The sequence below is a fragment of the Salvia hispanica genome, chromosome 6 (genome assembly GCF_029641045.1).
Source record: "Salvia hispanica isolate PSC_SH4W2 chromosome 6, Shi_PSC_v1, whole genome shotgun sequence".
Classification (NCBI taxonomy): domain Eukaryota; kingdom Viridiplantae; phylum Streptophyta; class Magnoliopsida; order Lamiales; family Lamiaceae; genus Salvia; species Salvia hispanica.
The window spans coordinates 12,310,226-12,322,875 of NC_142697.1; the positions used below are offsets into that span (position 1 = coordinate 12,310,226).

Below are 12,650 nucleotides of genomic sequence, written 5' to 3' on the forward strand. Positions count from 1 at the left end.
TCTTTTTATAATTAATACAAAAATTGATGATCTCTGCATCATCTTAGACAGGATTAATTGATGGTGTTGGAGTGTTTTTATCCATCGAACATTACATTCTTACCAAATTTGGCTCATTTTTAGTTTAATTTATTTTTCGTATTTAACATACTCTCTTCGTCCCATAAAAATATATCCATTTTCCATTTTCGTACGTCCCACAAAAATATGGGCATTCCAATTATGGAAAGTTATCCCAATATATAACTCATATACATCAAGTTATTTACAACTTATACCACTATCAAAACACTTATAACAATGCGGGTCTCATTATCCACTAACATTATTTTAACTATCCTTCTTCTTCTCTCTCTTATTTTACAATTTTGTCTTAATTCCCGCGCCATATCATTGGCCCATATTTTTATGGGACGAAGAGAGTATTTTATTTTGATTAATTAACTAAGTTTGCTGCTAGCTAAATATAATTAATACAGTAAGTAATAAATACTGTAATTAATTATTTTATTTTATCAAGCGATTAAATCCTTATTGTATCCATTGTAACATGTGATATTTGTGATGATATAGTTATTCTGTTAGTAAAATTTTATTTCACAGCAGGCAATTTGTGCTATTTAATAAGATATTGTACTGTTGATAATTTTATAAAACAAGTAAAATGAGGATGTGAACAGCCACAGTGCTTTCATATAGATATGAACTAAGTATTGTAGATAATTTATAAAAAGAGTAAAATGAGGATGTGAACTACGAAGGTGAGGCCAAGCTCCAACCATATACTATATTGCCTCAACGCTTTCATATAGACAGAGTATGAACTATTAGATTATTCAATAGAAAAAGATGTTCATATCCACAGCAAACGTTTCTTGCGTGTTGGTTGTTGCAATTTTTTGTTTTACTATCCTTTTGTGTTCCACGCCTGAGAGTCTGAGAAAATTTATTTCGGATATCAAATTCGCATAATAGAATTAAAATTAAATTCTCAAAATATTCATCGGTGGAGTACAATAATACAGCAATTCAGCTCCAAAATTTAAGTGGAAACGAGTAGAATCTTCCAAATATTTTTATTGGACAGAAGAAGCATGTAGTTTATTTCTAGGTTAATAGTGCTACAAAATTTGAGCGTGACAGATTCGACGTATATGGAGTAATATTTTGGTATAGTTCAAAGTTGAGAATCACCATGGACAATTCACAAATTACCGAAAATGACTTTCCACGTAAAGTGCTAATATTCATGAAAAAGTAACAATAATGTAAGTAATAATTTATTCAAAAACTTAATACTTTCTTCATCCACAAAAGTAGTCACACAGATGAATAATATGGATTTTTATATTAAATTAATAAAATACTTTCTTCGTCTATGAAAATTATGGCGCTTTGTGAATGACACGGGTTTTAATGTAAAATTGGTAAAGTAAAAGAGAAGTATTGTTAGTGAAATATGACGTTCATATTATTAGTAAGAGAAAAGGGAAAAAGTAAGAGAGAAGTAGCGTTAGTGAAATGTGAGTCCATATTTATTTGATGTGCCCTATGTTTAGTGAAGAACTAAAAATAGCAAATGTGACTTATTTTTCGTGGACGAGGGAAATATGAAAGAGAAAGAGATAAAATGCATTAAGTAGGAGAGGGGAAAATAAAATGCGGCTAAAATAGAAGAAAGAACGATAAAAAAATTAAGTAATAAATTAAAATTATTTTCTATTTTTAGTAAGAGACTTATTTTGGTGAATAAACTGAAAAACAAAAATATAACATACTAAGGAAGAGAATACATATATCTTCCATCAATTCCCAACAGCTAGAGATTATGGCTATTGCTTTATTTTTCTTATTCTTTGACTAAGATTATTTAGAAGCAAAATTAATTGTTGTTTTATTCTTTTATTACTATTACATTCGTGCTATGCATTTATATCAAATTCTGAAATATTTATAAAAAATAGTACAAAACATTATACTATAGATAAATCTAAAATTATAAATGTATTTAATAATAAATATATACAATAATACATTTGACAAAGGTAGCAAAATTATATCAAGATTTTAACAAAATAACACATCTGTGTAAGCAATAAAAAGTTTATAACTCATCAACTTTTTTCTAGTGGTTCTATTTGAAAATATTGTGTGAAATAAAAAATATAATATCTATATATCATTTTATTTACATTGATTATGATCAAATAATATACTGTATTATATTCTGTATAAAATAAATACTACTCCTATATCCGTTTCCTAAAAATAGAAATTTTCCATTTTAGAAAATAATAGATTCAACATTCCATTAACACAAATTTTACTACTTTTTCTCTTTTTCCTCTTTTATGCTTTACTCATATTTTCTATGCCCTCTCTTACTTTACCAACTTTATATTGAAACTTATGTTGGTTCAAAATTTTATGAAGTACAAAAAAAATAATATTCTATGCTTTAATAGTTTTAATCAATATTTATAGTTTTAATCAATATTTATAGTGTCCATGAATTAATAGTTTTAATTAAAAAAATTTATTGATATTTAAAAATCAAAATTTAAAATTTAATTTTATAAATTAAATCTAATATTGAAATAAAGAAACAAAGTGAAGGATGACAAAAGGGAAGAAAAATGATAATTTTGAAATAATATTAGATTTAGTACATAACTGAAATAATATCAGATTTAAAATGTTAAAAGTGTAAAAAGACCAAATTGCCCAAACCCCCAAAACCCCTTAAAAGGGCATTTTCGTCTCGAAACAGTGCAAAATGACTGTTTTTAAATTAACCCTTAGTCCAGAGACCATTTATGAGATAACCCTATATAGTCCAGAGACCATTTTTGTAGTTTACTCAAAAGATCTCTTTGCAAAATCTTTTCATTCCATCACCTCTTCTAAAACCTTTTCACCTTTCTCCATTATTACGCAAACCCAAAAAACCTTTTCACCTCCAAAACCATTTCATTTCTACTTTCCCAAATTATTACTACAACAGTACTAATAAAAATTAATATTATAGACGTTTGATTAGTAGTGGAGTACCTATTTAACTTCAAAATTTTTAATAGGTTATCAATTTATCTTCAAAAAAATTTTTTAAGCCGGAATCACGATGGAGGACTCTAGCACAATGGAAAGGAGAACTGCAACGAACTTAGTAGAGAAACTAGTAAAAATTTATAGAGAGAGAAAGAAGTTGGAAGGAGTATAGAAAATTAATGCCCTAAAGGCTAAATGTGTATACGAAGAAAAGGCTGATAATTTAGTGAATTTTTGAAACTGATAATGTTGGTTGGCACTTAACAGCCACTTTTAATGAAAGGACTTGATATTATTTGTTGTTTATAAATGTATTTTCAGACTTTTAGCAATGAATATTAGTTGTTTGTGATGTTTGGGTTCAGTTTTTAATTATGGACAACGATAATGAGAATTCATGTTTTGTACTAATTAATATTCATGTATCGACAGAATCCATTAAACAATGTTCAAATGTATTATTAAAATCAGTTTTAATAAAATCAAAATTTTGCATTTCCATAAATAATACCCCAAACTCCCCTTTATATATGTATAGGTAGATTTCAATAATTTAAAATCTAAAATGTAAAGATTGAAAACCTTAAAAAATAATTTTAAAATTTTCATTTTTATATTTAATTTCTTTTCCATAGGTGCGTGGACAATCATAATATTAATAGCTAAAATGATAACCCCCGCCCTTTCTTTTTTTATCATTTGCCATAATTCAACGGTGGAGCCACATGACGCATCTGTAATTACGTTTGTGATATCATAAATGAAAAAATTAGTTACGAATTCCACTTTTTACGTATTAGCCCAGTTTAAGAGTCATACTTTCGTCCGTCCCAGTTTAAGAGTACCATTTAGAATTTATCATATTTGACATAAAGTTTAACCTCATTGTTGATGAAATTTACACTCAAATGTCTTTACTTTCATAAAAATAAAACAAAACAAAATCCTAAACATACAAAAAATCAAAAGGGTCTCACTTTTCATTACTTCATTTCAATTATTACACACTCCAACAACCACTATCTCACTTCATTTATTACATACTCTACCAATTTCTTAAAACTCGTGCTATAACTAAATCTTACTTTTAAGATGGGACTAGGGATGCCAATTGGGCTAACCCGCTCGGGTTCGGGCCAACCCACTCGGGTTGTCGAGCTATTTGGGTGCGGGTTATTCGGGTGGTGAATTTTTTAGTTTATAAATTCTCGGTCCCAACCTTAAATCTTCGGATTCCGAGCTAACCCACGGACTATTCGGGCCAAAAGTGATCTAATGTTTACTTTATATCCAATCTAATATTCTAACTTATAAAAATAAATTGGCAAATAGTAGTTAAGTATAATCAAAGTGATCAAGAGAAATAAAATAATAATAATTGAAAATTGAAACAAAATACATAAATATATCGCTAAATAGTAGCAAACGTGAATTTGACTATAATTAAATAGAAATCATGCATTTAAAAGGGGTTGAATGAAATTCTTAATTGTATAAAAAAAAGTAAATTCTAAGCCGTTAAAAGAAAAGATAGAATAGATAGTAGTGGGAGATAATATAGAGATAGATGAAGGTAGGGATTAGGAGATACTTCCAATATATCAAATTTCTCAATCCAATAAACTAAAGTAGGGGCAGTACTATATTTTATATTCGGATATAAATACTTTTCCAAATTATATAGATAACAATTTGAAGCTAAAATTAGTAAAATATGGTCATCTGAGATAAAGCAGTTCGGCTGTGTGTGTGTGCAGCGTTGACTAGAGAAACGCCGAATTTGAGTATTTAGTATTTACGGATGACTTTCTTTTGCATTTGGGATGAAATTCTGCTCTCACTAAAAAGCTAGAATGGTCACTTTAATTAAAAATATATAGTAGTAGTAATTTACAATTGTAGAAGCGTTAATAATAAGTGAGGGTAGAAAAGGCAGAAAGAAATGCAACTAATTCCAATCCCATTTTCCCACCAACCACAACAACCTTTTTCGCCAAAAAATCGAAAAAACAAAAATAATAAATTCGACGTCACCCAATCTTAGCGAATGAAGAGCGTAGATGAGATCCGATCGACGGTGGAGATCGATCTTCAACAAACCCCCCCGCACATTGACCTGTCTGCAACTCACCTACCAAAATCAAAACATGTCACACACCTCCACCATTCTCTATTTAAAACCACAAATCTTACTAACCTCATTTCATTCACTATAAACACACAAACTCTTCAAATTCAAACCTAACCCAATCACGCACCTAAAAAAAATAAATTAGAAAAAAAACTCTTCACCTCCGCCTCTGTCTCTGGTGATCTCTATGGCGGCGGAAAACGGTCATCATGCTTCGAATGGTTTCTGCGTGAAGCAGGATGATCCGTTGAATTGGGGGGCAGCGGCGGAGTCGCTGAAGGGGAGCCATCTCGATGAGGTGAAGCGGATGGTGGAGGAGTTTAGGAAGCCGGTGGTGAGGCTCGGCGGGGAGACGCTCACGGTGTCTCAGGTGGCGGCGATCGCGGCCAGGGATAATGCGGTGGCGGTGGAGCTGTCGGAGTCGGCCAGGGCTGGAGTCAAGGCCAGCAGCGATTGGGTGATGGAGAGCATGAGTAAAGGAACAGACAGCTACGGCGTCACCACCGGCTTCGGAGCCACGTCACACAGGAGGACTAAGCAGGGCGGTGCTCTTCAGAAGGAGCTTATTAGGTATTTCTTTTTTTTCTTTTTCTTTTCTGCAAATTTGACCTTGCTCATATCTTTAGAATATGCGCATATGACTTTGTTTGGAGTGAAATTGTCATATATCCCCCAAACAGAGGGATTTTGTCTTTTATTGTTACATATTCAGTGCACCGAATTAGGAAGAGGTCGAGATTGAAAGATGCTTCTTATCAGTTTTTATCATTTTATTCTGTTTTGTAGCCTTGAGATGTGTAAATGATAGGCAGATTTATTTTTATTTATGAGAATTTAATATTCAATCTGCAAAACTCTTAACGTGGGTGTCTATTGGAGACGTGTACCTATTCATAATCTGTAACGTATAACGTATTACTTCTATTAGCCTGTCCTATACATATATATATATATATATATTTTCTAATAGTATTTATAATTCTCTCTGTTTCATCAATTATTTTATCAAATGCAGTTTAAAACTCATGTCCAACTAAATGCATATTTTTTTTTATTAAACGGATAGAGTAGTAATAAAAGAGTGAGTCAGTCCACCGCTGGCTGAGTTATAGCAGCCTGAATTAGCTGATAGATTCGCAGATGTGTTAGCTAGTGGAGTAAATTATTACTATTAGTAAATTTAGATTGAAATTGGGATTAACGGTAACCAAATTAATCTGATGAAATCTGCAACCCCTGAACAGGTTCTTGAACGCCGGAATATTCGGGAATGGGACAGAATCAAAGCAGACGCTGCCGCACACGGCGACGAGAGCGGCGATGCTGGTGCGCATCAACACCCTCCTCCAAGGCTACTCCGGCATCCGATTTGAAATCCTCGAAGCCATCACAAAGCTGCTGAACAAGAACATCACCCCATGCCTCCCCCTCCGCGGCACCATCACCGCCTCGGGCGATCTGGTGCCGCTCTCCTACATCGCGGGGCTCCTCACGGGGCGCCCCAACTCCAAGGCCGTGGGCCCCGCGGGAGAGCCCCTCAACGCCGAGGAAGCCTTCAAGCTGGCCGGCGTCAGCGGCGGCTTCTTCGAGCTCCAGCCCAAGGAAGGCCTCGCCCTCGTCAACGGCACCGCCGTCGGCTCCGGCCTCGCCTCCATCGCCCTCTTCGACGCCAACATCCTCGCTGTTCTATCCGAGGTCATGTCCGCCGTGTTCGCCGAAGTCATGAACGGGAAGCCCGAATTCACCGACCACCTGACCCACAAGCTGAAGCACCACCCTGGGCAGATCGAGGCCGCCGCCATCATGGAGCACATCCTCGACGGCAGCGGCTACGTCAAGGCCGCGCAGAAGCTGCACGAGCAGGATCCGTTACAGAAGCCGAAACAGGACCGTTACGCCCTCCGGACCTCGCCCCAGTGGCTGGGCCCACAAATTGAGGTCATCCGCACCGCCACCAGGATGATCGAGAATGAGATCAACTCCGTCAACGACAACCCCTTGATCGATGTTTCTCGAAACAAGGCCCTCCACGGTGGAAACTTCCAAGGCACCCCTATCGGAGTCTCCATGGACAACACCCGCCTCGCCATCGCTTCCATCGGGAAGCTTCTCTTCGCTCAATTCTCTGAGCTTGTCAACGACTTCTACAACAACGGATTGCCCTCCAACCTATCCGGTGGCCGCAACCCCAGCCTTGACTACGGCTTGAAGGGCGCTGAAATTGCCATGGCCTCCTACTGCTCCGAGCTCCAGTTCCTCGCCAATCCCGTCACCAACCACGTCCAGAGCGCCGAGCAGCACAACCAGGATGTCAACTCACTTGGCTTGATTTCGTCTCGGAAAACCGTTGAAGCTCTTGACATATTAAAACTCATGTCGTCCACCTACCTTGTCGCGCTATGCCAAGCCGTTGATTTGAGGCATTTGGAGGAGAATCTGAAGCACGCGGTGAAGAACACAGTGAGCCAAGTAGCCAAAAGAACTCTCACAATGGGCGCCAATGGCGAGCTCCATCCCTCCAGATTCTGCGAGAAGGACTTGATCCGGGTGGTCGACCGAGAGTACGTGTTCGCCTACATTGACGACCCCTGCAGCGCCACCTACCCGTTGATGCAGAAGCTTAGACAAGTCCTGGTCGATCACGCCCTCAAAAACGGGGAGTTGGAGAAGAACGCGAGCACCTCCATCTTCCAAAAGATAGAGGCGTTCGAGGCAGAGCTCGAGGCCTTGTTGCCAAAGGAAGTCGAGAGCGCAAGGATCGCCTTGGAGAGCGGGAGTCCGGCCGTGGCCAACAGGATCGCGGAGTGCAGGTCGTACCCGTTGTATAAGTTCATCAGGGCGGAGCTCGGGGCTGGATTCTTGACCGGGGAGAAGGCGGTGTCTCCGGGCGAGGAGTGTGAGAAGGTGTTCACGGCGTTAAACAATGGCCTCATTATTGATCCATTGTTGGAGTGCCTTCAAGGATGGAATGGGGAACCTCTGCCCATCTGCTAGTTGGTTTTTAAATATGTTTTCTGGGTTTAAATTTGTTCTTTTTTTTTGTTTTTGTGTTATTACATTGGATGAGACTTGAGAGTCTTATGTCAAATAATGTGCAAAATTTTAATGAGATTCTCACGTTTGCATCTTGCTACTAGATTCTATATTCTGTAATTTTGAGAAATTCTAAAATTCACTTTTTGATAAGATCCTATATCTTCAGCCCTAACAAACATAAAAGACAAAAATACGTCAGATATTTTTTCTTGTTGGTACATAAAGCTTTGATTTAGGGGTTATTTTGATGATAAATCATGTGTGTTGGGTAGTTATTTGATCGGCATAATAAGAATCCAGTTCGTGAACATCAAAACTTGTTAAACAAACCATCAATCCAAATACGGACCCTATATTACGTTACATACATGGAGTAACTCCCGATATAACAGTAAAAACAAGATGTGTAGCCGTGCAGGTGGTGAGCCCACTAATCAAATGCCCATTAAATATGATCCACACAAGGAAAAACACTTGTCATTCGTTGGGGTTGTTAGCGGCATCCCAGAAACACTCGGGGTTGAAATATGGCTTCCAAATTAAGTTGTGAACTAGAACCCGCTACATTCGAACCTGAACACAATTAGCACACAACATGAAACCGCCGGCGACATGATCCTATTTGGGTTGCCACGATATGAACCATTACGATAAGGACATGAAACGATTTGGACATATTGCGAATGAGATTTGACCAACAGCGATAATTGTACTATACTAGTATTTAGTTATTAATAGGTTACCAAATCTGAACCTAATCCAAAATTATCATGCTTTTATTCGGTAGATTTGATAAGGACACAAACATAATAATGCTTGACACTAACTCATTAATTTTTTGCATAATCGGATTGTGTTGAAAATTATCAGCTAGTATATGAGACCCAACATTTATAAATACTCTCTTCGTTCCATTAGTGTTGACACATTTCATTTTTGCACTTGTTTTGAAAAGATTATAATAAATAGTTAAAGTGAATAGAGATTAAAGTTCACTACATTATTCTCTCTTATTTTACCTCTCTTACATTATTCTCTGTCTTATTTACTCTTTCTACACTTTAATTGTTTATAATCAGTTTTTCAAAACGAGTACATGAAAGAAATGTGCCAACACTACTGGAACAGATGGAGTATATAATTTGTAAGTTCAATATCATACAATAATTATAGTGTATTTATTACTAAGATTTAAAACTTAAAATTTTAAATATATTATTTGTTCTTTCATAAGTTATTTATGGTCTCGCGTGTTATTAGATGATAACTTTCAAAATTTTATTTCATTAATTATTGAAATTGCTATTGTCTTTATCTACTTACCCCATCTCTAAAAAGTACAGCATGAACTAATTCCTTATTAAGTCATCCCTTAAAAATAGGAATTTTCTAACTTTGAAATAATTAAACAACACTTATTTCTATACATTATTTTAATTACAACTTATACTATTACACTACACTATTTCTCGACATGTGTATGTCATCCTTGCACAGGGCAAATGCTAATCTTCTATGTGTCGCTCCAATTTTATCGGATGTCCCCGACGGGACCACTACACTATTAATGCTATAGAGTTCAGTCTCCACCAATACAGTCTCCATCAATACTATTTACACTATCCTTTAGAGCACTCCCAATGGAGTTCCCTTATTTCTCCCTTATTTCTCCCTAACTCCTGCCACATCAGCGCCACATCAGCATCACATTTTATCCCCAGTTTTTAGCCAACCCCTACAATGGTTTCTCCCTTATTTCTCCCTTATTTCTCCCTAACTCAACATTTCATTTTTACATCATCACTAATTTAATTGTTTTATTTTTATATATAATAAAGCTAGCTTATTTAATTTATAAAGATAAATCAAATAAATAGTAATAAAGTTCGTTGTATTAAACACGGGTACACATTACAACGAAGAAAATTAAAAAAAAAAAAAGTACACGAATGGAAATAAAAAATCAAAAAAAAAATTCAAAGAAAAAAAAATTCAAGGGCGGTGGGCGCGGTTTCTATTTGCCCACAATTCTTCGATGATATCGTGTTGTAGTGCTTGATGGGCCTCCTTCTGGTGTATGTCCATGAACGCCTGGAACCGTTCATGTTCGTTGTGCGGTACACCCTGGCGGGCGGACTCGGTTGAGACACCGTGACTCGATGATGCAACACTTGGGTCGTTGGTGACGTCGAGGACGCCTTCGTGTTCATCTTCGATGATCATGTTATGCATGATGATGCACGCATACATGATATCGGCAATATCCCCCTGGTAGAAAAAGCGCGTCGGACCCTTTACCAGTGCAAATCGCGATTGGAGCACCCCAAATGCCCTCTCCACATCCTTGCGCGCAGACTCTTGCGCTCGGGCAAAATACCTTCTTCTATCTCCGAGTGGGCATCTGATCGTCTTCAGAAACACGGGCCATTGCGGATAGATGCCGTCAGCCAGGTAGTACCCCATGTTATGCACATTGCCATTGGCCGTGAATTCGATGGAGGGGCCTAATCCGTTGATCCGCTCGTTGAAAAGGGGCGAGGAATTGAGAACATTTAGGTCGTTGTTCGACCCGGCTATACCAAAATAAGCATGCCAAATCCAAAGCCGTTGGTCGGCAACGGCTTCAAGAATGATGGTGGGATGCGTACCTTTGTAGCCGGTAGTAAACTGGCCTCGCCACGCGGTTGGGCAGTTCTTCCACTGCCAGTGCATACAGTCGATGCTGCCGAGCATCCCCGGAAAGCCGTGGGTCCTCCAGTGCCAATCCAGTAGGAACTGGCAGTCAGCTGCGTCCGGCGAGCGAAGGTAGTGCTCCCCAAATATCTCTCGCACGCCCTGACAGAAATTCTTCAGGCACTCGTTGCCAGTCGTCTCGCCGCATTGCAGATACTCATCGAACATGTCGGCGGACCCTCCATATGCCAACTGCCGGATGGCAACAGTGCATTTCTGTAGGGGCGATAGTCCGGGCTTCCCTGCTGCGTCTCGCTGGAGCCGGAACTCGGGGTAACGCGCGGACAACGCATTAACAATGCGCAGGAAGAGGGAGCGGCGCATTCTGAACCGGCGACGAAATACATCTGCCGGATAACGTGGTTCCTCCGCGAAATAATCGGCGAACAGCCGATCGTGCGCACCAGTGTGGTTGCGAGGGATGTATCGGCGCCGCCGGCGGATTGGCCGTTGGGGGGGTGGCTGCTGCATTCGAGCGATCTCGCTTTGTATGCAGCGGGAGATATAGTTGTTGATTGGGTTGTTGGCGAAACCCGCTACATCCCATCCGGTGGGAGCGGGAGGTACCTCTTCTTCGGAAGAAGAATGTGATATTTCCTCGTCGGACTGAGCACGAGACGATGAATCAGAACTCATTTAATAAAGATGGAGAGAAAAAAGATTGAAAATTTGTGTGAATGAAGTTTGTGGGTGATGAATGGAGGAAGAGGATGAAATATTTATAGGGGTGGGATAAAATAGCCGTTCGGCCAAAAAAAAAAAAAAAAATTTTAAAAATCGCCGATTATCGCCGAGCGTCGCCCACAGTGGCCGGCGATCGCTCGGCGATAATCCGGCGATAAATCGCCACTCGGCGAAGCAACGGTAACATTATCGCCGAATTATCGCCGACTTCGCCACAATGGCCGGCGATAATTCGGCGATAATCGGCGATTTATCGCCGAGAATTCGCCACCTCCATTGGGAGTGCTCTTATCTCTCTTTCTTACTAATTACATATTAAAACTCGTGTCAAATCAATTTTGTTCATAATTTTTAAACGGAGGAAGTATAAAAAATGTATTTATAACTTTTGATGTAATGTTTACTTAACTTGGGTCCCCCAACAAAATATTTACAGCAAAGTCAATCCGTCAACATCTGAATTTTTGAATGTCATATGAGTTAGTACAATTTTATTAAATCCTCCGTCCATTTAGAGAAAATAGTGTCATTTTATAATTTTAGGATATTTATAAAAAATTGTTTCATTCTTAAAAACGAGAAAATAGTCTCGTAATTTAGGATATTCACAAAAATAATTCCAATTTTAAAAATAAAAAGTTTCTTTTTCATACTTTATCCACTTTTATTCTCTATCACATAATACTTTAATTACTCACTTTTTATACCTATCATTCTTACTTTATCTATTTTTTCTTTTCTTTCTTACTTACTAATTTTTGTTAAAACCGTGTCGTCCACGAACAAAATATTTTTTTTTGGATGGATGGATTATTAATTTATGGAATAGTAGTTGTTAATGAAAACAAATCTAATGATTTTTTAGCCTGTTTTCGAAATTACAGTACTAACTAAAAACTTAATAATTTTACCGGCAATTTCACAAGGTATCAATCCCAAGGGATATGTGAGATTGAGCAGGAAAATCATGGCATTTTTATGTACTGAATTTCTCTACTTAGTTAAAGCATTTCAAAGG

At 37.6% G+C, this 12,650-nt stretch overlaps 1 protein-coding gene and 1 non-coding gene across 2 annotated transcripts; one reads left to right on the plus strand and one right to left on the minus strand.

Moving 5' to 3' along the window:
* The first annotated feature begins 5,243 nt into the window (after positions 1–5,243).
* LOC125204027 (phenylalanine ammonia-lyase-like) lies at positions 5,244–8,315 on the plus strand. The gene is made up of 2 exons (XM_048102566.2): positions 5,244–5,749; positions 6,424–8,315. Exons 1-2 carry the CDS (start codon positions 5,367–5,369, stop codon positions 8,171–8,173), a joined length of 2,133 nt encoding a protein of 710 aa, XP_047958523.1. The 5' UTR covers positions 5,244–5,366; the 3' UTR covers positions 8,174–8,315.
* A 1,351-nt stretch (positions 8,316–9,666) lies between these two features.
* On the minus strand, positions 9,667–9,769 carry LOC125208726 (U6 spliceosomal RNA). Its single transcript, XR_007174207.1, has one exon. It is a non-coding gene; the product is annotated as a U6 spliceosomal RNA (small nuclear RNA).
* Positions 9,770–12,650: the final 2,881 nt, after the last annotated feature.